The sequence below is a fragment of the Ctenopharyngodon idella genome, chromosome 7, assembly GCF_019924925.1.
Source record: "Ctenopharyngodon idella isolate HZGC_01 chromosome 7, HZGC01, whole genome shotgun sequence".
Classification (NCBI taxonomy): domain Eukaryota; kingdom Metazoa; phylum Chordata; class Actinopteri; order Cypriniformes; family Xenocyprididae; genus Ctenopharyngodon; species Ctenopharyngodon idella.
Window position 1 is genome coordinate 39,713,412 of NC_067226.1, and position 23,754 is coordinate 39,737,165.

Below are 23,754 nucleotides of genomic sequence, written 5' to 3' on the forward strand. Positions count from 1 at the left end.
TCGCCACTACTCAAAACAATAAAGCACTCTTCTTTTTCACAACTGGTTTCATTCAGTTTTAACTTAAACGGTGTAGGTTACATGTGATGTTTTGTGTTTCCCACTCTGATTTTCAAGTTTCTGTCAGTCACGGGCTTGATATTTACTGTTTCTCTTTCTTACTCTGGGCAGATTTCAGTTCAAATGCGTATTCTCATTCTACCGTGCTTCATTTTAGGCAGTGTTTAAACTTTGCTGACTGTAATTTCCTGTTGCAGAGCCCTCTGGGATATTCGTGAAGAGCATTTCGAGGGACAGCGCGGTGGAGCAGGACGGGCGAATTCATGTTGGAGATCAGATCATAGCTGTGAGTTATTTCACACAGAATGTGTCATAGAAAACTCTTGTATACACATGTTTTGTGTTGCAGTGCTTATCAATGTCAAAAGGTTTTTATGCTTACAGGTGAAAGTGCTCCTGTGTGTTATTGTGCATGTGTGAATATGTACTTGTGTGTATATGCATTGGGGTTGGTGAAATAACAGTTTGAAATATTTTATTTTAGTTATTAATCACTTGCATACTAGTTAAAATTTTGTTAAAATTCAAAATAATTCCCATCAGTTTGTTAATGAAAATCCCTCCCATATATATTGGTCTCTGTGACTGTCAAGGGTCGTATATGATCTTAACATGAGATTGAAATGTATTAACTTGTGTGTGAGTGCAGGTAGACGGTGTGGATATCCAGGGTTACACCAACCAGCAGGCTGTGGAAGTTCTGAGACACACGGGTCAGACCGTAAACCTGAAACTCGTCCGACGTGGCTTCAAGCCAGAGGACGCATGTCCGTCAATCATACCTGATGCCGTGGAGACCACGCTCACCCCCAGCGCATCAAGAAACTCAACAATGGAGCGAACGAATACCATGCATGGTAACACACGCACAATAACTGCTGTCCTGTTGAATGAGAGTGTTTGAATTAATCTGCTTACATCGGTCACTCACGTCTGTTTAAACACTCCACAAATGTACTTAAAGGTCTTCCTTCAGTTTTTCACCAATTGGATTTATTGTCATGCAAAGCCACGTAAGGGTGAGGAAATTAAGACATAATAGCAAAAAACATTCTATGTGTCTTATTATATTTTGTTATACTTATTATATATATACTTATTATTATATATATGTTATACTTTTGTATTGTTTGTACTATTGTATATTTTATGTATATACGACTCTATATTTAAGTCCAAGAAGTGGTTATTTAGAAATATTTTTATATTATTGTAGCTTTTATTAATATTTTGAATTAGCTTTTATTTAAATTTTTTCAGTTTTCATTTTAATTTTAGTTTATTTTGTTATTTTATTTAGTTTATTTTTCATGTAGTATTTATATTTTATTTTATTTCAGCTTTATTCAAATAAATGAAAACTATTTTTAAAGTTTATAAAGGACCCTGTTCTGGATCTTGAAGCTTGCTCAGCGATCTCTTCAGACCAGAACGAGGAACTCATGCTGTCTGCGTCTGAATCTGAGGAGATGGATGCTTCAGCAGAGCAGTCCTCTCAGTCAAGTGTTGTGTTCGAGGAACTGCTTGAGTTTGTTACTCATGCTGTGGCCAAGTTGAGTCTGAAGTAGCCAGATGAAAAGAAAGTCACTTCATCTAAGACAATCGATACTTAATATCTGGCTGAGAGCAACCTACCTGCTGCCATCTCCCGTTCTTCCCTGACCTCCACACTGAGGTGTCAAGGTCTTGGATGAATCCGTACTCGGCTCGTGTACATACCCAGGCCACCTCAACATACTCTACAGTGGTCAGTATGCGCAAGCACGGTACGGGGCAATGGCAAGGTTAGAAGAGACGCTTGCGGGCTATCTCTCCCCCTCAAATGCATTATCGTGGAGAAAACCAGCTTTACCCGTCAAGCCTTGTTGAGTAGCATCTACCCTTGTGGATAAGGCCCATGCTGCAAAGGTCAAGCCTACCAAGCTGACCTACTTATAGATTTGGACTTTGGTCAGGAATTAGCACCTGAGGCAGTTAAAGAAGTAAGGATAGCCACAGATCTCACCCTCCGTGCCACCAAGCAGACGGCCCTTGCCATTGGCCATTCAATGGCTGCTACTGTCATTACTGAGAGGCATCTGTGACTCATCCCTATGGGGATAAAGGAAAGAGACATATTGACACAGTCAATACTGTCGTCGACAGATTCATATCAGGGGCTCATAAAACTTTGAAGCTTTCAGAGATCTGATTCCTCACAGAGTCCAGGAGCCGGCACCGTCCACCGTAACTGGCCAGGGCCCAGTTACAAAAGGCAAGAGCAAAAGGCCACCATGGCGGCCCCTGTCCCAGTTTTTTGTCGAAAAATGATCTTGGCAGCGTGGCAGCTACTGCTGAATGTCTCTCAGTGGGTTCTAAATACTGTAAGAAAAGGTTACAGGATTCAGTTTGCCTTCCGTCCACCTCGGTTCAATGATATAGTAGCTACAGTGGTACGTCAGGAGTCAGAAGAAATCTTTTTCCAATAAGAACTGCAGTCTATCTTGGCGAAAGGGCCCATAGAAAAAGTATTCCCTCCCAGAGAGAGATTCGGGGTTCTACAGGCAGTAATTTATTGTACCCAAAAAGGACAGGGTTTTGAATCCGATTTTAGTTCTGAGGGGCCTGAACAGTACTCTTCGGACATACAGGTTCAAGATGCTGGAGTTAATCGTGTCGCAAATCCAGTTCGAGGACGGGTTTGTGACGATTGATCTGAAGGATGCCTATTTTTACTTCGAGATTCTGCCAGAACACAGGAAGTTTCTCAGGTTTACTTTGGGGGTTGATGGATACAAATATTGAGTTCTTCTTTTCATCAATGCCTTATCCCCACGCACATTCACCAAGTGCATGGATGCTGCTCTGGCTCCCTTGTGACTCCAGGGCATCCATGTACTAAACTACATAGATGATTGGCTGATACTGGCTCAATATGAGGAACTGGCTCAGTGAAGGTGTTGGGGCTGAGGTTGAACTCCAAGGAGAGTGTGCTTTCTCCAGTTCAGAGAACCATTTTTCTGGGGGAGTTTTGGGACTCAACCATGTACATCTGTGTCCTGCACGTATAGAATCGATCCTAACTGCTATGAAAGATATCAGGCTAGTTCAGGAGCTTTCAGTCTTACAGGTTCAGAGACTGTTAGGTCTCATGGCAGCAGTCACCAACGTCATTCCACTAGACCTTCTTCATGGGACCGTTCCATTTCTGGCTCAAAATTCCATTTCTGGTTCTTCATGGCCGCCCACCCAGTAGTCTTTAGGGGCCACTCATCTTTGGCGCATAAATTGCCTAGAAATGAGGGCAGTGTTTCCAGCATTGAAGCCTCTAGCATTGGGCAGTGTTTCTCCCATAACTGAGAGGCTATCATTTGTTGATCCACACAGACAACACATCAGTAGTTTCTTATATAAATCACCAGGGCGTGCTGCGTTCACGCCCCTTTTTCAGATCCTTCTCTGGGCAGAAATCGTTGAAAGCAGTTTACATTCTGGGCCATGCAAACTGGGGTGCAGACATCCTGTCAAGGCAGGGGCTGAGGCCTAGGGAATGGTGACTCCATCCACAAGTAGTTGAGTCCATATGGCCGAGCGGAAGTGGACTTGTTCGCGTGTAAGGAGAACGCTGTCTATTTTTTCATATATATTCATTTATATTCAGAAAGGGAGACCAGCACTGCAGGCTGCAGATACACAAACCATAAACAAAACAGCACGTGCTTACCATTTTAATATCATTCATGTTGATCACTTTCTATATTCCACTCGACACATGTTAATATTAACCATTCGCACAGGAACTCTGTCTGTACCACCTTGACTTGTTTGCTATTATTCTCGTGCTTCGACTTGTTCACTAAACTGAACAGCCAATCAGAGTTCTCTCTCTCGCCCTACGGCCCGGCGCCGATTCTACATGCTGAATTGGCACAACAACAAAAAAAAAAAAAAAAAACGACTAGAGCCAACGGTGCAGAACACACCAGGAAAACTTAGTCGGCCGATGCTTAAAAACGTTGCCCGATGGCCGTTCGTCAGCTTGATGTGTCCCAGGTTTAAGTTTTTCTTGTAATATTTGTTTTATGTCAGCTTTATTTTAATCAACAACAATGATTTTAATAGTTTTATTTTTAGTTAGCAGTAACACTGTGTGAAACATTAGGCATTATTTCACATTAAAAAAATTAGACAGTAGTATTCTACATTGTCACATGACTTCATCATGTTTCATCACATAAGTGGTATCCAGTTATCAAATTTAAAACATTCATTTTGCATTTTCATTCATTTTTGTGTAATCATGTGTAATAACTTTGGCATTCTGTTCAAATAAAGATTCAGAAGAGAGATCTTAAAAATCACAGGTGTAAATTCTTCGAATTTATTCATCACACTGGAAATGCAAGGTATAGCTGAACACACATACGATATTCCTTACAGTGTGGTCTGTTGTGTTCTGCAAGTTTGTGCAAATCCAGGGGTCTTTAAATGTGGCAAACCCTTTTCTGATAAATACAAAAAGATGAAGAGAATACTTGAAGATATTACAACAGAAATGTAAAGCCAGAGCTGAGATCTAACTTTAACCCAATAAGAAAGAGAAAGAAAGTTTGGTAGATCCTCTTTGTGTGTGTGCAAGTCCCGTAACCGCTGCACCATATTTAGAGTCAAAATCCTCACTCATCCTTTCATCGCAATCCTAAGAAGCCTGTTATTATATAAAGAGAGTTCAAACCAACATGGTTACACATCACTGACCGTGTTTTCGTTCTTTGTGTGTGTGTGTGTGTGTGTAGATGAGAGGCTGTTTCTCACTCCAGAGGAAAACGCCAAACCTCAGTCTGTCACGGTTCAACCCATCAGAACTCCAGAAAGACGTGACGGTGAGAGACTTTTGCCATTTTACGACTGATATCAGTGAACTGACACGCAGAGACTAGCGGATAATGTTGTCATGTCTCTCTCAGGTCCTGTTAAGCTGAGCTCAGAGGAGGAACACAAACTTTTGCAGAAGTGGCAGAATGAGCTCAGTGTCTGCAGTGAAGTCATTGTGAGTAACTCGTTTATGCTTCATTTTTTAATTAGAAGAACTTTTGTCACAGAGTATGATTTGAAAGAAAGAAAAATAATGCTTTTGTACATTTTTATTGTGTCTCTTTAATTACCTTTTCATAGTTAATAATGTTGTCCTCTACACACAGTTATTAACTAGTTTAATTTGTAGCTATTTTAATTAATTTGGTATTTATGTGTACAGTTTGTCATTTATTTATAACAGATAAATAATTGCTGCCCTCAATAAAGTGAGAACACATCTCCGTCATGGCAGTTCAATGATCAGAAATGTGATTCATTTTTAGATTTAGAATTTTATTAGATGTACTTAACCAGTCAGCACTTGTGAAATTGAATTCAAAATTTAATTATCTTTTTTATAGATTCAAAGTTAATTTACTGCCAGCTAACTTGTTGTGTTAGCAAGACTTAGGCTTTTTTCAAAGTCTTTGCAGAAAAGTGAATAATGTCATTACCATCACACATAAAAAAGCCACACAATCACACACTATACTAAAACCAGTCCAGTGTTGATCCAGACCATGGTCAGATCTTTATGCTTGGACACGTGATATTTTTTTAAACATAGTTTGAAAACATTTAATTTAAGATTTCAAGATATAATAACACATTTTCAATGATGAATTTGCGATTTAATACATTTAAAAATGTTAACAGTAATTGTAATATAGAAAATCATACTACAGTTAAAACTATAATTTACATGTGCTTTAGTATGTTAGTCAACACATCAAAATCAGTGTACTTTTTAAAGCACAACAAAAAATTATTAAAACAATGATTTAAAATGTCCTTTTAATTTGATATTATTACAAAGTGCACTTTTTTAAAGTGTACTTAAGTGTGTTAAGAACACACTTAATGTGATATTTATTACCACTAACATCAAAATATGGTTGTATATTTGGAGTGAAGCATTTTTTTTGAAGCAAAAATGTGGCTGATGGAAATGAGTTTGATGTTTTTTGAACGGTTCAGTCATTCTGTGTTAATGTATGTTTAGGTGGCTCAAGTAGAGAAGTTTAGTGAGAACAGCGGTTTAGGGATCAGTCTGGATGCGTGTGCCGGTCATCACTTTCTTCGCTCCGTACTTCCTGAGGGACCCGTCGGACGATCTGGAAAAATCTGTAGTGGAGACGAACTGCTAGAGGTAAAACCAGCACACATCAGGGTCACCACCATAAGAAACAACCGTTGAAACCATATTGGAATTTGGTCTAATTTTGATTACGTATGTGTCATACGTCTTTAATTAATCAGATTGGCCAAACTAGATTAAGCAAAGATTCCCATTTCTAGAAGTCCAAACAAGACAGTAGGTTTATGCCTGTATTAACTGTATTATCCTGTATACAGGAATATTCCAATAGCTGCAGGCATGTAAATGTCTTTTTTGGAATAAGAGCTTAACCAGAATATGGACCTTAGTCAGAAATATACACTACTTGGAGTCATTAAGAGTTTTTAATGTTTTTTAAAAGAAGTCTCTTCTGCTCACCTAGGCTGAATTTATTTGATTAAAAATACAGTAAAAATAATAATACTGTGAAATATTATTACAATTTAAAATAAATTGTTTTGTATTGTAATATTAAAATATAATGCAAAGCTGATTTTTTAACATCATTGCTTCAGTCTTCAGTGTCACATGATCCTTTAGAAATCAATCTAATATGCTACTCAAGAATCATTTCTTATTATTTTCAGTGCTGAAAACAGTTGAGCTGCTTGATATTTTTGTGGAAACTATGATAAATGTTTTTCAAGATTCTTTTATGGAAAAAAATAGGATTTATTTGAAATATAAATCTTTTGAAACATTATAAATGCCTTTACTGTCACTTTTGATCAAATGAATGCATCATTACTGAATAAAAGTATTAATTTCTTAAATAAAATAAAATAAAAATCTTACTGACCCAAACTTTCAATGTTTTATTTTTCAATGGCAGATTCTTAAACTTGCATTTGGTCCCCTCAATGTTGAATATATGGTTAATTAAAAAAAAAAAAAAAAAAAAGCATAAATACACACATTGACACCAATAATAATGTGTTTAGTGTCATTATACTCTGAATATTCATACATTTGTGTGTTTTTGTTCAGGTGAATGGCATTCCTCTCAGAGGAGAGAATCACAAAGAGGTTGTTGACATACTGAAAGAACTTCCTGTATCTGTGACCATGGTCTGCTGTAGACCCGCCCCTATAATGACTGACAGCCAAACTGACCAACCCCAGCCAGATGATGTGGCCACAGATTCCATAGTTCAGGTACATTAAATTATTCATTAAATATCAAATCATGTTTAGATTAAATATGTAAGATTTAGTGTTGTCAAAAGTACCAACTGCGATACCAAGTCAGTACTGAAATTTTAAAAATGTGACACTTTGAGCACTGTTGAGTAGATTCGTAAACACCTCTGATTGGCAATTGTGTTCACACGCTCATCAGATGTCTGTGATTGGCTACAATGATCAACGCTTCAAAAATAGACATCAATGACAAAGTTCCACTTCAAAAGGGAACTTTATTTCTATAATTTCAGTTTTTTTAATAATGTTCATTTAAAAAGCTAATTTCCTTCTAAACACTGAATTTCCCAAAATGCTCTAATTTAGCCCATATTCTTCATGTAAATAATGTCTTTACAGACTTCTGTCAACCTAAATCTGTTTTATGATTGTTCTTTTATATTAATAAAGTTCTTGTCTTTCACAAGCCTGAGTAGTTCAGTCAGACATTCCTTTGTTGGGATTATATCAGATTACACGTTATAATCTCTGTACATCTCAAGTCGCTCTCAGAGGATAGACGTTCATGCCCAAATGCATGGCACAGTTTAGCTATCAATAAAAGGTGTGGGTTTTGCATCCACCCAGTTACATGAGGTAGATTAAGATTATGTTTTAAGCTTCTAAACAATTATTAGGGACTTAATGAGAAACTAAGGTTGTGTTCACCTTGTTTGTGTAGGTGCAGGATGATTTTGAGGATTTCCTGGTCTCTGGTGAATTAGAGGACAGCCTGAAAGATCATGTGACTGAAGAGCCCACCGGAGCGCCATTAGCTATGTGGGAAACGGAAATTCAGGACATTGAACTAGAGAAAGGGGAGAGTGGGCTGGGCTTCAGCATTCTGGATTACCAGGTGAGAAAGTTGGAGGACCTTCCAAAATTTAGATCACCGCATGAGAAAGCGAGGATCTCAATTTCAATTTCACAAGTCAAACATAAAGCAGTAACTCACGAGTTTGGTATTGAATTGTGAGTCTTTTTACTGATTCATTAAAGGAACTGGCTCATGAAAGGCATCTGTTTGTGAATCAGACTACACTGGTATGTTTGTTGTTGAGTGCAACCAGAGAGGATAATGCAAGAAAAAAATATCTTCACGCTTTATTGTGGTGGCCATACTCTTGTGAAAAAAGTGCGCTTAATTGTATTGAATGTGCACATGTAGTATACTTCAAATCTTAAGTATGTTTTTAAAAGACTGTGTTTGCAGATGATATAATATTAATGAAACAAAAGGCCACTTAAGTGCTTTTAAAGAGAGCACACTATCATGACTGTTTTTCAACACACTTAAGTACACTTTTAAAATGTGCGCTTTGTAATAATGTCAAATTAAAAATTTTACTTTAAAGTGCATTTTTAATCGATTTTAATAATCTGTTGTGCTTTAAAGAAGTACACTTATTTTGATGTTGACTAACATTCTAAAGCACATGTAAAACACTTGATTATAATTTCAACTGTAGTGTGTTATTTGATATTACATTTAATGTTAATATATTTTACTGAATTGCAACTTCTTCATTCCACATGTGTTACTACAAATATATTTAAATGCATGACATACAAGTTTCAATAGAAGTGATATTAAAGTATATTTTAGTTAAGCATAAATGTTTGTCACTACATTTGGCAGAAAACTTTAACCAGGGCTGTACGTTAACTTTTTTTTGCACATAGCACTGGTGCTACAGAGGTTAAAAGTTTTGTAGCACAGGCCACACAATTATAGCACAAGAATAAAATGTCTGTTACCATCTCTGAAAAGAACCACAAGTAACCACAGTATTTAAGAATAAATCTAATAATATCAATTATTATTATCTATTAGCATAGATACCGCCCTGAGTGAGCCAATTCTGTCCACCATTTCTGTTTCCTCGCTGTAGTAGCTGGAGAATGTCTGCGTCAGAAACATTACAGATGTTCTGTTATTGGAGGTACCAACGAATATATAAGTCTCCATAGACTCCCGGCATCTGAGCCAGATGAAGCCAAATTTGCAGAAGAAAGTCGGTAAAGTGTTATATTTTTGCGCAAATCATTTTACGTGGACTGCTTCAAGAACGAGGGTCAGTTCAATGCTGGATTTGCACAAAATATTAACATGATGGTACATTTTAGTCGATCATTTGAATCAACTTAACTCCTTAACAGCTACATAAATTTATCCACTAAACATTCAGAAATGTCCAGTTGCATTCTAAAAGTTGTAACTTTTTCCGGAGTCTCTCCATCAGTGTCCGACACCGGTTTGAACAATGTAAGGCTGAACACCGTTACTGACAATCATCATTTTGGCTGCGTGAGATTCTCCAGTTTTGTTGTTGTTGAGCAACCGAAGCACAAGCTGTTAAAGCTCCGCCCTCTTTTGGAAAGCAGAGCAGCAGCTCATTTGCATTTAAAGGGACACACACAAAAATGGCGTGTTTTTGCTCATACCCAAATAGTGGCACATTTGACAAGCTATAATAAATGATCTGTGGGGTATTTTGAGCTGAAAAATCAGACACATTCTGGGGACACCAGACACTTTGAAAAGGGACATAATTTTAATACATTTAAATATATTCTTTTGAAGTATAATATTTCCATAATAAGTAGGCCTACTCTTTTTAAAAGTATGCTAAAGTGTACTTCTTTTTTCACAAGGGATGTTTATTTTTTATTAAATTTGGACTATATAATTTATTTTTCCTTGACGCTTCTATTTAGTAGAAAAATGAATTTAAAAAATAAATATTGTCCTTTTTTACTCACCCTGTTGTTCCGACTCATATTTTATTTGTTTATCAGAATGTCTGACATGAACTGAAATACAATGAAATTTAAAAGGGAAGTACACTATCAAGCTCCAAAAATTATAAAAAAGCATAAAAATGATAAAAATCAAAAGCATTAATGTACCATAACAGACTTTATCTTTGTTTTGTATACCTAAATATATATGAGGTAGGAATGATGAGGGTCAGTAATTGATTATTTCTCTAAAAAACCATTAACAAAAGTGAATATCAAGAAAATCATGTGCTTCCAATAATAATAAAATAAAAATGAAACATCAGTTCCCATCCTAATGAAATGCATCATTGTGCAGGTCTAATATCATGATAGTGTTAATGTTAAACTGTGTTAAACTGTATGTGTGTGTGTTCATATGTGTGCAGGACCCAATGGACCCGCTTAAGACGGTGATTGTGATTAGGTCATTAGTTCCCGAAGGCATAGCAGAGCGTGACGGTCGCTTGTTGCCAGGAGACCGTCTCATGTATGTCAACAATATCAACCTGGAGAGCGCCAGTTTGGAGGAGGCGGTGCAGGCTCTGAAGGGAGCAAACATGGGTGCCGTGCGCATCGGGGTGGCCAAACCACTGCCCGTAAGAAATTCTATACTCTACTTTCTAAAGCAGCTTTTTCTTCTGTACGATTTTCTGTGTTATTGAAACGTGTGTCTGCAGTAACGGGATTCCTTTGCAGGTTCTTTGAATATTTCATGACACGGGTCTGCAGTCCTTTAAGGCCTCAGGAAATGAAATCTTCTTAGAGGAGTGTGTCTGTATCTTTGTGAAGAGCTCTCAGGGGCTGTAGTTTATCTTAACCTCTTCAACTTTCCAAGGCTGTTATCTCGGCTCCATTATTCTAGGATTGTGTGCACATTTTGGCATCTTTCCTTCTTTTTCTCTCCCGAGGCCTTGAGGTTCGGAGCGTAAGTTTGGAGCGTATATGGTGGGTTGTCAAGTGCTCTATGGGTCATCTGATCAGGACTTTCTTTCTGTTGATTTAATCTCGTGAGACGCCTTTAGACTGCATGAGTGCGTCGAACCCTTTTGTTCTGCTCTCACAAGTGCGATTGGGTAACATCACCTCTTAATATGGTTCAAATGACTCACTTCCAAGAACCGCAATGAAACAGAGAAAGCATTTTTTCCTACTTGCCTTTGGAAAAACAGTGTACATCAAATCTGCGACGTGATCATAAATATTAATGATGTTAGTATTTCTAATCAAACAATTCAGCTCGCTAACCAACCTTGCACTACTAACATGCAAAATGACAGTGATTTCTAACCAAATCAAATTAAATTCAGTCTTTTATTGTGAACTTGGTCTGGGTGTTACGTGCCGAATTTCTGCAGAATTTTTACACACACACACACACACACACATACACACACACACACAGACACTGGAATTCCTATCATTATGGGAACATTCCATAGGCATAATGGTTTTTATACTGTACAAACTATATATTTGATCCCCTTAGACTAACCCTACCCTAAATCTACCCATCACAGAAATCTTTCTGCATAATTTATAAGCTTGTTTCCTCATGGGGACCAAAAATTTTTTAAAATGTACTGGTATTACTATACTTGTGGGGAATAATACTATACTATGCTATACTATACTAATGTAGGGAATACCAGCACGCACACACACACACACACACACACACACACACACACACATTGTAAAATACAATTTATTCCTGTGATGCAAAGCTGAATTTTCAGCATCATTACTCCCGTCTTCAGAATCCTTCAGAAATTCTTATATGCTAATTTGATGGTTTCTTTGTAAATAGAAAGTTAATTTATTTGAAATGAAACTCTTTTGTAACATTATAAATGTCTTTACTGTCAGTTTTGAATAATTTAATGTGTCCTTGCTGAATAAAAGTATTAATTTCTTACCCCAAATACACATACACATATATACTGTACATATATACCAGTGGCGAGCGGTGACTTTTTTTAACCGGGTATGCTGTCATGTCCGGTGCAGATATGTACTTTGTTTATTATAAGCTAAACGCTCACGTTCACTTTACATACACAGAATGTTAGATACTCAGTTGCTCACTCTCTTGACACATATAATAACACAGTAAAAAGTATTTCTAATATGTTGGAGCTTTTATTATAAGTAGCCTATATTTACCTGTTGAGACATGCCTTCATAATCACCTGTAAGAGCTGTGATTGTGTTGTTTGGGTCGGACGTGACGCACAAAGGATCGTTTGCAAAATATGGTGTATTTTTATGATTCCTCTAGTCTAGGTGGCACTAACTACATAGCCTACATCACCTTTAAACGGTACGGCACGTCGGCTTGGTAAAAGTCTCAGATCTAAACAAAAAGGTTTCGAAAGGTGACACTTCCCTGTCTTCACAGACTGAGGATGAGGATGGTTCTTCCTCCTTGATCTTCTCGATTCTGGTCCTGACAGAGGGCTGTGATGATGATGATGATGAGGAGGAGGAAGTTGTGTTCCGCGCTGAGCCTGCACTGGTCAGTGCTCATAAAACACAACAAAACCATTCTTATCAAAGCATGTTATTAGTGCAACGTTCTTGTAGGACCGATATGTCACCATTTATAGGACCCAGACACCACTCCATGGTGATGGGAGGTGGGGGGTGGGGGTTGTCATCGTAACAAGCCATTTGGAATATCATTCTCTGATGCTATTATCATTTTTATCTACATAACATCCCTTCCAGATCGACTCCAGTGATTTAGACCTGTCTGATGAAAAGGCATTTGAGCGTAATTTTCTCGAGGAGGAGGACGAGCTGCTGCAGTCAATGATCGCTGAACATGGCAGTTTCTGCAGCACTGATTTGACCAGATTTGATCAGATGACCAGACAGGCCTCCACACCTAAGGTATATAGATTCAGCAACCAATCAGATTCAAACATGCACATTTCATGTCAAGTCAGATTCGATTTTGGCTTTACACAGACTAATCAAATACAATCTTTAAAGTATTTAGTAAACATACCCAAACTAAGACACCTTTGGTATTGTATACTTTTGAGAAGAGAAGATATTGCTAAATAAAGTTATTTTTGTTTTGTTTTTGTGCACAAAAAGTATTCTCATTGCTTCACTATTTTAACAATGTCTTTAGTACCTTTCTGGACCTTGAAAGTGGCAATTAAAGGGTTAGTTCACCTAAAAATGAAATTTATGTCATTAATTACTCATCCTCATGTCGTTCCACACCTGCAAGACCTTCATCTTCGGATCACCATTTAAGATATTTTTGAAGATATTTTGACTGAGAGGTTTTTTATCTCCCATAGAAAGCAATGAAATTACCAAGGTCCAGCGAAGTAGTAAAGACATTGTTAAAATAGTCAACGTGACTACAGTGGTTCAACCTTAATGTTATGAAGCGGTGAGAATACTTTTTGTGCGCCAAAACAAAAATAACAACTTTATTTAACAATTTGAACTGTTGTCATACACTTAATAACGTTAAGGTTGAAACACTGTAGTCACATTGACTTTTTTAACGATGTCTTTAATACTTCTCTGGACCTTGAATATGGTAATTTCGTTGCTTTCTATGGGAGATAAAAAAAAAATTCTGATTTTATCAGAAATATCTTATAAGTTTTTACGGGTGTGGAACAATATGAGGGTGAGTACTTAATGACAGAAATTTCATTTTTGGGTGAACTAACCCTATAAATTGCTGTCTATGGTGTCAGAGAGCTCTTGGATTTCATCAAAAATATCTTAATTTGTGTTCCGAAGATGAACGAAGGTCTTACGGGTTTTGAACGGCATGAGGGCGAGTCATTAATGACAGAATTTTCATTTTTGGGTGAACTAACCCTTTAAGTATGTTTTCAAACTGTGATATGGAAGGAAAAACCTTCCCAATTTTTATATTTCCTAGATAAATATCTGATGGTAATTTACCCTGATATCTCCTCGCATATCATTTTCTAAACAGCTCCATTCGCTCCCACTGTTAATGAAAACTCTCTCTCCAGACCAGCATGCCACAGGCCCAACAGCTTTCTGTGCTGTAATTTGTGACTATATTGTTTCAAGTCCCATCAGTTGTGCTTTATTTGCGTTTTTATGGCTCGTGCTTTGGGAGGTCTCTGCTCAGATTCATAGCTGAGTGATTCAGTCCCTCTTGAATCATTCTGCACGAGCAAACTCAATTACAGCTGTATGAATCATGGCTACATTCAGAAACACTCTCCCCTGGCTCTCGCCAAAGATTGCTCTCTGCCATTATTGCACTTCAGCAGGTCATTAACACCACTGTTTATCAGGAGATTATCTGCCTCTGATTTGACTGTAATTGTGGATATAAATCAACTGATAATTTGTGAAAGGAAAACTGCAGATGTTTGTCTTACCCGAGTTTTTCTTGAACATTTTTCTATATACAGCATGAAACAGAAATCCTGATATGGTTTTGTGTGATTATCAAATCATGAAGACTGTGATGTTAATTAAATAATTATATGAACTGCATGCTTCAAACCAAAGTCCCTTTCAAGGAAAGTCTGTTCACTCGGCGGCCATATTTGCAACGTCTCCGGGCAGCTATTTCTGGCATCCAAGACCAAGTCCTATCTATTTGAATGGGGGAATCCTGAAATCTCAAAAATAGCTTGGCGAACTCACAATTAAATATCATATTTCAAATCAGCAACAAAATCTGACATGAACTGTCCCATAAATGTTGTTTCTTATGCTTAAATAGCGTTAAAAAGCTTATTTTTCAGGCTAGACGAGCCAATGCGCATGTGCAGTCCTAAGCGCGAGTCTCAGGTTTCAATGGGAACCGGAGCCTCTAACGGCAGCTGCAGTGACGCAATGACTTTATCAATCAGCGATTGGCTCTTTTACTTAGAAGGCGGGACATATTCCGCCATATTGCACATTGCAGTTTCTCCTATTCAAAACTAATAGGAGTGAAGCGTCTTTCTATATATATAGTCTTTGCTTCAGACTGAAGGCTTCTACCAGCTCATGATTGGGTGTTTGCAGTGTCTCAGAGCGGCTTGGTTCACAGTAAATGCTGCAAGTTTAGATCACTTACAATGTACATTTGTGAATGCAACATGCACCAACCATCTTTCCAAACCTGTAATTAGGAACACTTATAAACCGACTATTGTCATTAAAAGAGAAGCATTAAAGAATAGCTTTAAAATAGCTTTTTACATCAGAATTTTAGCAGAAAATTTGCAATTAAATTTCCTCTAAATCGTGCTGGCCTACTACTGCCACCAAACCTACTCAAAATACCTTAGTAATAGTAAATACTGGGAAAGTCACTACTCCAACATTGTGGTGGCAAGTTTTGCAAGTCAAGTCAAGCACCACTCACATATTATCGCTAATCTAGTATTGCCAGCCTGTACCCATCCTTCTTGCCTTCCCACAAGACCCTTGCAATCTGACCTCAACTTCTTTCATCACACTGTGTCCTTGACTTCAGTCTTTGATGTTGTTTTTGATGAGGATTCTATCCTTTTCTCCTCACAGGAAGAGGATTTCATTCCAGCTAAAACCATGGATGAGACCCAGCAGCTAAACGTCACTGCGGGGAGCACTTTTGAGAGGACCATCACTGTGGTCAAGGGCAGCTCCAGTCTAGGTATGAGAATGGGAATGTGTAGTCCCTTGTGAAATAGAAGTACACTTCAGCATTTTTTTAAAACAGTACTTATTACAGAAAAAATATACTTTAAAAAGTTTACTTAAAGGTGCAATGTGTAAAATTTGGGAGGATCTATTGACAGAAATGCAATATAATATATATAACTATGTTTTCAGTGGTGTATAAAGACCTTACACAATTAACCATTATGTGTTTATTACCTTAGAATGAGCCATTTCTATCTACATAAACTGCGGGTCCCCTTACATGTCAAGTCGCCATTATGCGCCGGCATGTTTCTACAGCAGCCCTAAACGGACAAACACTATACAGAGCATGTCTCATCACTATGTTGTTCTTCTAAATCGTTCGTGTTTTTTGAGGCAGCTTGCATCATCACTACGTTGAATACGCATGAAGAAGTAGTAGTAGTAATAGTAGTAGCTATCTGGTTTATTAGAAGCAGAGACCGTTCTTTTTTAGAAGTAAGAAGAAACCTCATTGCTTGACTGGCTAACGTACTCTCTGCTGTCTCAGACGACGAAATCTTTGACATGTGTCGGCCAGACGGCCACCTACTATAATACTAAAATACTACTAGAATTATAGTTACTACTACTATAATACTAAAATTCTAATAGGGTGCGTGACCTTTTTATTTCATTCATCTTATGGAGCACATTTTGCCTGACCCTAATGTCCACACCTGTAACGACAGAGTGTGATTTTTTTTTTTAAGTTATACTCATGTCACGTGTTTTACAGGTATGACCGTGTGTGCGCTGAAGGATGGAGCAGGTATGCTGATCCGCAGCATCATTCACGGTGGCTCCATCAGCCGGGACGGGCGACTCGGGGTCGGTGACCTTATTCTGGCCATCAACGGAGAACTTACAGGAAATCTGACCAACGCACAGGCACGAGCCATGTTGCGCAGACACTCTCTGATAGGACCAGACATGGGGTGAGATCTTCAAACAAACCCTGATTCAGTCATTTAAGCTTAGCTTCTGTTTAACTTCTCAGGTAGAAATCAACCTCTTTCTATTTTATTTTCTTGACACATGGCTAATAACAGTCCATAACACTGAACATACACTAGTGTTCAAAAGTTTGAGATCAGTAAGATTTTACTTAAGAAATTAATACTTTTATTCAGCCAGGATGTATTAATTTGATCAAAAGTGAACTTCATCAAAGAATCTTGAAAAATGTATCATGGTTTCAACAAAAATATTAAGCAGTGAAGCTAGTTTTCAACATTGATTATAATAAGAAATGTTTGGACAGTAGTGTAAGTCTCTCAGGTCTGAATGACAAATTTCAACATCACAGGAGAACTTTGCACACATGCAGACAGGCATAATTGGATGTCACAGTGCATCTTGCTGTTCTTTCTGTGTCTGGTAACATGTTTTGAGAGCATGCCAATCATGTTACATTTTGATGGCTCTTCAAGTTTGAATCGCATGGAAAAATTTGCTAAAATGAAGTTTATGTATGGTCAGGGAGTATGGTTAATTGCTTTTTATGAGTACTGCCAGTTTAATAGAGCCATTAACCTCACCAGAACTCCAGAATTTACATTCACAATAAAAGGTTAAACAAACATTCATAAAATATTACACACAAACCAGCAAAGACCCAATCAGTGCCCAATGGTGATCCAGAACCCTTGTGAAAAAGAAGCACACTTTAGCATGCTTTTATATTTATTACGTAAATAATATACTTTAAAAGACAATACTTCAGTGTGCACTGAATATTATGTTTTCAAACACTTGTTTGCATGTTAATTGCAATTAAATGAAAATTAATTATAAATGAATTTCTATTTAATGCAATTAGCTGAACTTTAGAGTGCTTTTTTGACCCAGTTAAGTGGGACTTAAGTGCATCTTTATATGAAATTTCATAATTACTTTGAAATATGGGTAAAGTGTACTGCTGAATGTACCGATGAGCATTTATGGTAAACATTTCCATTAAAACTTGTATGTCACGTATTTAACATATTTATTGTATTTATATATTTGTAATGATGAAACTGCAATTTAGTACATTTAAAATATATTAACTTGATATTAAATGTGATACTGACACAATAATACACTATAATTAAAATTCCAGTCCAGTACTTTAAATGTGCTTTAGTATGTTAGTCAACACATCAAAATAAGTGTACATCTTTAAAATTCGACAAAATATTATTAAAACAATGATTTAAAATACTTTAAAAGTAAATCTTTGACATTATTATATTACAAAGTGCACTTTTTAAAAGTGTACTTAAAGGAATAGTCCACTTTCAAATAAAAATTTCCTGATAATTTAATCACCCAAATGTCATCCAAGATGTCCATGTCCTTCTTTCTTCAGTCGGAAAGAAATTAAAGTTTTTGATGAAAACATTCCAGGATTTTTCTCCTTATAGTGGACTTCAGTGGTCTCCAAACGGTTGAAGGTCAAAATTACAGTTTCAGTGCAGCTTCAAAGGGCTTTAAACGATACCAGATGAGGAATAATGGTCTTATCTAGCGAAACGATCTGTCATTTTCTTAAAAAAATTAAAATGTATATGCTTTATAGACAAAAAATGATCACATCACTAGTGCTAACACAAGAACGCGATTTCGTATTCTTCAAAAAGCTTACGCTAAATGTCCTACGCCTTCCCCATTCAACTTAAGGAACGAACGCGGCACCAGTTCTATTTTTTCCGTAAGTTGAATAGGGAAGGTGTAGGACATTTAGCGTAAGCTTTTTGAAGAATACGGAATCGTGTTCTGGTGGAAGCACTTGTGATGCGATCATTTGTGTCTATAAAGCATATACATTTTCATTTTTTTTTTTTTTTTTAGAAAATGACCGATCGTTTCGCTAGATAAGACCCTTATTCCTCGTCTGGTATCGTTTAAAGCCCTTTAAAGCTGCACTGAAACTGTAATTTTGACCTTCAACCGTTTGGAGACCATTGAAGTCCACTATAAGGAGAAAAATCCTGGAATGTTTTCATCAAAAACCTTAATTTCTGTTCGACTGAAGAAAGAAGGACATGGACATCTTGGATGACATGGGGATTAGTAAATTATCAGGAAATTTTTCTTTGAAAGTGGACTAATCCTTTAAGTGTGTTAAGAAACACTCTTTAAGTACACTTAACTTTTATTTAAATAATATTATCTGCAATTACAGTTTTTTAAAAAACATACTTTTCAGATGTAAAGTACACTAAAAATGCTCACTCAAATACAATTAAGCGCACTTCTTTTTTACAAGGGAACCCAATGCAGAACTTGTCTTACAGCAGAGAGCTTGTAGCTGTAGTAAGTTGCTTTATTTTGCATCCTGATGGCAGCCGCATCTGTGTCGGCTGCCATCTGTAAACTGCTCTTCACGTTTCCAGATCCACAGGTGCTGAGGGGGAAGAGCACAGTCCCATCTCTGTGTGAGTACTCCCTTCATCTGGGCTTGATTTACACTGTCTGTCCTCATTCCCTGCTTGCATTCTTTTCGTTCTGCATTTTGGGCTGTCGCTACAGAGGTTTATCCAGAAAGTCTGATTGTTCCTCCTTCAATTCTGTTGTAATCGCACACAAGCTTAACGACTGCCAACAGTCTTAAAGGGATAGTTTAAGTTATGTAAATTCTGTCATCATTTACTCACCCTTATGTCTTTCCAATACAGTAATGTCAAATACTAGGTCATTTCTGTTATGCAGTACCTTTTTTTTTTTTTTACTTTTTTAAAATGTTACATTATATTGTATTTAAAATTATATTATATTTAGTGTATAGTATTAAATTTTTTTTTTTTTTTTTTTTAAAGTGTATATCTAGGCATGTCACGATTATTTGATCAAATTATACGTGTTGATTATGATTACTGTAAATTATTTCACTTTAATTTTTCACTTCAGGTTTTGCTTTTTTAACATTTGCGTAATTGGCATTATGAAATGACACCGAAAAGAAGAAGACCCTCTTTATCTATTTTATAGACCCAATTCATTTATTTCAGTCTTCCTGCTTGCAATCAGTTTTGTATGTCATTAAAATATTATACTTTTTATACTTACATATAGGATTTTTAAATACTTTTTTTCAGCAAGGATGCATTAAAATGATTAAATGTGACAGGAACAGCATTTACAATGTTGCAATTTATGTTCTATTACAAATAAATGCTGTTCTTTTGAACTTTCAATTCATCAAGGAATCCTGAAAAAAAAAGTATCATGGTTTCCATGAAAATATGAAGCAGCGCCACTGTTTTCAACATTGATAAAAATAAGAAATGTTTCTTGAGCAGGAAATCAGCATATTAGAATGATTTCTAAAGGATCCTGTGACACTGAACACAATTAAAACATATTTTCAAAACTTGTTTTCTTCAAAACATTTTAACTAGAGAAATGAATAAGTGAAGAAACACCTGAATATATTAAATACATTACCAGTTAGTGCAGTACCTGTGAACATGGCAAAAAAAGGCAACATTTATTCACACCAAAGTAGCTAAATGATTTACAATTCACCACATGTTCACTTAAAGCTGAAGTGTGTAAGGTCTACAACACTAGCATTACCAAACAGAAGTTATATGTAAATAATGATTGTCATCACAGTGGATACACTTTTCAAGGAAGTCACCCTACGAATGGCTTTCTTATGGTTTTATCTTCATGCTGGGATAGGACAGTACTTCAATTTTAACTGTGATACTTTAACCAATATATGAAGACAAATTTTGATACAGATATAATTGTACTGCATAGTGGATTTGACCCTACTAATGTTAAACACTCACATTTTAGTCAAACTCAAGGATGCTGCACTTTCCTCATCAGTAACAAGGAGTGTTAGAGCAGGTTGTAGTTTCCTTGGTAACATGCATTCTTGTTCTCAAGAGGCTGTTGTTCCATCGTTAACATTCCAGGCCGTCATTTCTTCCTAACATCATGTGTATTGTGTTGTTCATCTTTGACTAACATCTCTCTCTCTCATGGCAATGATTTGATTTCCAGCCATCGATTCTCGTTCATTAATGAAGCGTTTCAGTGAACGTGCAGATAATGAATATTTGATTCACATCGATGTGCCATGATTACTAATGTCTTGATCTCTCTGCCTACATGCATGAATTGTTCAAAACAAGGTTTGATTTACCTACATTAGATCTGTCATCTTCACTTACAATGGACTGATGAAGCAAATAAACTATTTCCATTTTTACTGAAAAAAAAATCAAACAAAATAATTAGGCTTGCTGTTGAGTCTGATTTTATTTTGATTATTTTTTTTTGGATTCTATGCAAAAAGAAATGAAAAATGTGTTGCTGTGGCACATTCATTTACTAACCAATAAAACACTGGCTGTTGTTGACAATCACAAAGAAACTAATACTTTTATTTTTTTGCATTAAATTGATCAAAAGTGAGATTAAAGACATATTTTTTATGTTACAAAATTTCTATTTGAAATAAATGCTGTTCTTTTGAACTTTTTATTCATCAAAAAATCAAAATGTATCAGTTTTACAACAAACTGATGACATATATAAACTAATAATAATAATAAAAATAAAAATTATCTAAAATTAAATTAAATTGCTTTTGAGTCTGATTTTATTTGGTTTGAATTTTTGGATAATGCAACAGAAAAAGAAAATTGTGTTTCTGTTACACATTCATTTACTAACCAATAAAACGCTGGCTGTTGTTGACAATCACATTACTAGATTTCAGTATGATTTCACCTTAGGCAGAGCTAGGCAGAAAACATTGCACATTATCCATTAATCTGAAAAAACAAAACGCGGTCAATGCAATTTAAGCTCAATTGAAAGCATTTACTGCATAATGTTGCATAATGCTGTTGAATGAGCTCAGGGCATTTCTTTAAAGTGTTATTCCAGTAGTGTTGATGACAGGTCTGATGAGCAAAATATTATCATATGCTTATGAGTCATGTGATTGTGTGTGCAGAATCACATATGTACCTGCAGAATATTTAGAAGAATACAGGGCAAGCCAGCAGCTCCAGAGTGATGATCTCTCTGATGGGAAAAACAACACTCAACAGTACGTACCTCACTCACACACATTCTCCTGTCAGCTTCATTGACTCAGAGCTGTAAAATGGACAAAATATGAGAGGTTTGTGTTTGTGGGTTTAGTCAGACAGTCTCAGATCTTCCAGAGAGAGAAGATGGAGAGGGACAGGAGAGTGAACGACAGACAGCAGCTTCCAACAACTGGAATCCACCACGGAGGTGAGCACAAATATAAAAGTTGCACTAACATTGTTAGTGTTCTTATTATTTTTCCTTAAAACCTCTGTTTGGAGCAAATATTGGCCTGATAATCTTATGACCCAGCTGGAAAATTTATCAAAATATTTTTCATATGCCATCTGATTTAACTGTAACACAGCAACAAAGTTGACCGTGAAAATGTCCATCAGCTGTGGGATGTTATATTGGCAACACTTTGTCCGACTCTCACCCAATTTTGGCTCAGTATTGGATCAAATATTGGATTTTAAAATGCCAGACTGAAGTTATTGAACATGCACTTTACACTTGTTTTTAAATCTCTTGGCTTGCAATCAAAAAGTTGTGAGTCAGATCCCACATGCCACTGAATTTGTACCTTTGCTTAACAAAACTTGGAAAATACATTTAAAACTACAGGTGGCATTATAACAGTAAGAAATGTGAAAATGCCCTTGACTGCATTGAATGAATGTGTTATAGTGCATAAACAGTACCATAAATACTGGTAAAAAGAGATCTATTATTGTTTTGTAATATATATGTGAAACTCTTAATTTTTTTAACTCGGCCTGTATCATCTACAGGCCTTGAATTTTAATTTATCAAATTTATTGTTGCCCTCGCTTCTCAGCAACTGGAAAAGTCATGTAAAATCTATTGACCAGAATGTTTGGCAAATTGTCATAACTTGATGTTTATTGAATGTTTTTTATGTGTGTGTTTGTTCAGAGTGGAGCTGCACAGGGAAGCTGGCAAATCTTTGGGCATCAGTATTGTTGGTGGGCGGGGCATGGGCAGTCGCCTTAGCAACGGAGAAGTGATGCGGGGCATCTTTATTAAACATATCTTGGAGGACAGTCCAGCAGGACGCAACGGCACATTAAAGACAGGAGACAGAATTGTAGAGGTACACACACACAATTATAATGTTTTATTATACAGTTAGTTATAAATACAGGAACGTAACTCTAACCATCAGAAAACTCTTCTTTTTTTTTTTTTTCTTTTTTTTTACTTTTTTGCAAACGAGGATGTCCCAAAATGAGGTTTTGTCAGATTTAGCTCACTTCTGGGTACAAAATTGTCCCCAAAATATGGTTAAATATGTACAGACACACACATAGTGATGTTCTAAAACCTAGTGCCTCAGCAAACTTCCAAGTGCAGAATGATATTAAATTATTTAAACATATAAATTATTATTAATATATTAAGATAATCTAAGTCTAACCTAAAATGCTAAAAAAGCATGCACAAAATCAAGATATAAATTAAAAAGTCACATTTCTTTTTATTTTCTTTCAATAACTGTTGTTCTCATTGAAGAACATCCAGTTCTTGAAACGCCTGAAGTCACAAAATGAATTGTGGTTAATTAATTTATTTTAATATTTCCAGTTTCTGTTAATTAAAAAAAAGTTTGAAAACAAGCAACTTACAAGTCAAAAATATCTAAGATATTTGACTTTACAAGTGAAGAATTTTTTTTTTTTTTAAATTAACAATAGAAATTCTTGGAAATATAATGGAAAATATCTACTTCATTCTAATTATTAAAATGCACTGCTTCACCCAATATTTGCATGAATAGAGTATTTCAGTGCTCATTAGAGTATTGCCTTATTAGCGTCAAA

At 36.3% G+C, this 23,754-nt stretch overlaps 1 protein-coding gene across 5 annotated transcripts in view; it reads left to right on the plus strand.

Moving 5' to 3' along the window:
* LOC127515854 (multiple PDZ domain protein) overlaps positions 1–23,754 on the plus strand; it is a 103,598-nt gene that overhangs the window by 42,976 nt on the left and 36,868 nt on the right. For 4 of the 5 annotated variants that reach the window (XM_051899956.1, XM_051899957.1, XM_051899958.1 and 1 more), the window contains exons 10-25: positions 258–346; positions 710–917; positions 4,836–4,922; positions 5,007–5,089; positions 6,119–6,265; positions 7,223–7,390; positions 8,097–8,270; positions 10,585–10,794; positions 12,597–12,713; positions 12,926–13,090; positions 15,728–15,839; positions 16,608–16,806; positions 19,249–19,290; positions 21,831–21,926; positions 22,022–22,117; positions 22,850–23,027. In XM_051899956.1, the coding sequence (XP_051755916.1) occupies positions 258–346; positions 710–917; positions 4,836–4,922; positions 5,007–5,089; positions 6,119–6,265; positions 7,223–7,390; positions 8,097–8,270; positions 10,585–10,794; positions 12,597–12,713; positions 12,926–13,090; positions 15,728–15,839; positions 16,608–16,806; positions 19,249–19,290; positions 21,831–21,926; positions 22,022–22,117; positions 22,850–23,027 (2,171 nt within the window). The remainder of the gene's footprint in view (positions 1–257; positions 347–709; positions 918–4,835; positions 4,923–5,006; positions 5,090–6,118; positions 6,266–7,222; positions 7,391–8,096; positions 8,271–10,584; positions 10,795–12,596; positions 12,714–12,925; positions 13,091–15,727; positions 15,840–16,607; positions 16,807–19,248; positions 19,291–21,830; positions 21,927–22,021; positions 22,118–22,849; positions 23,028–23,754) is intronic. The other variant, XM_051899959.1, reaches the window with a different exon arrangement.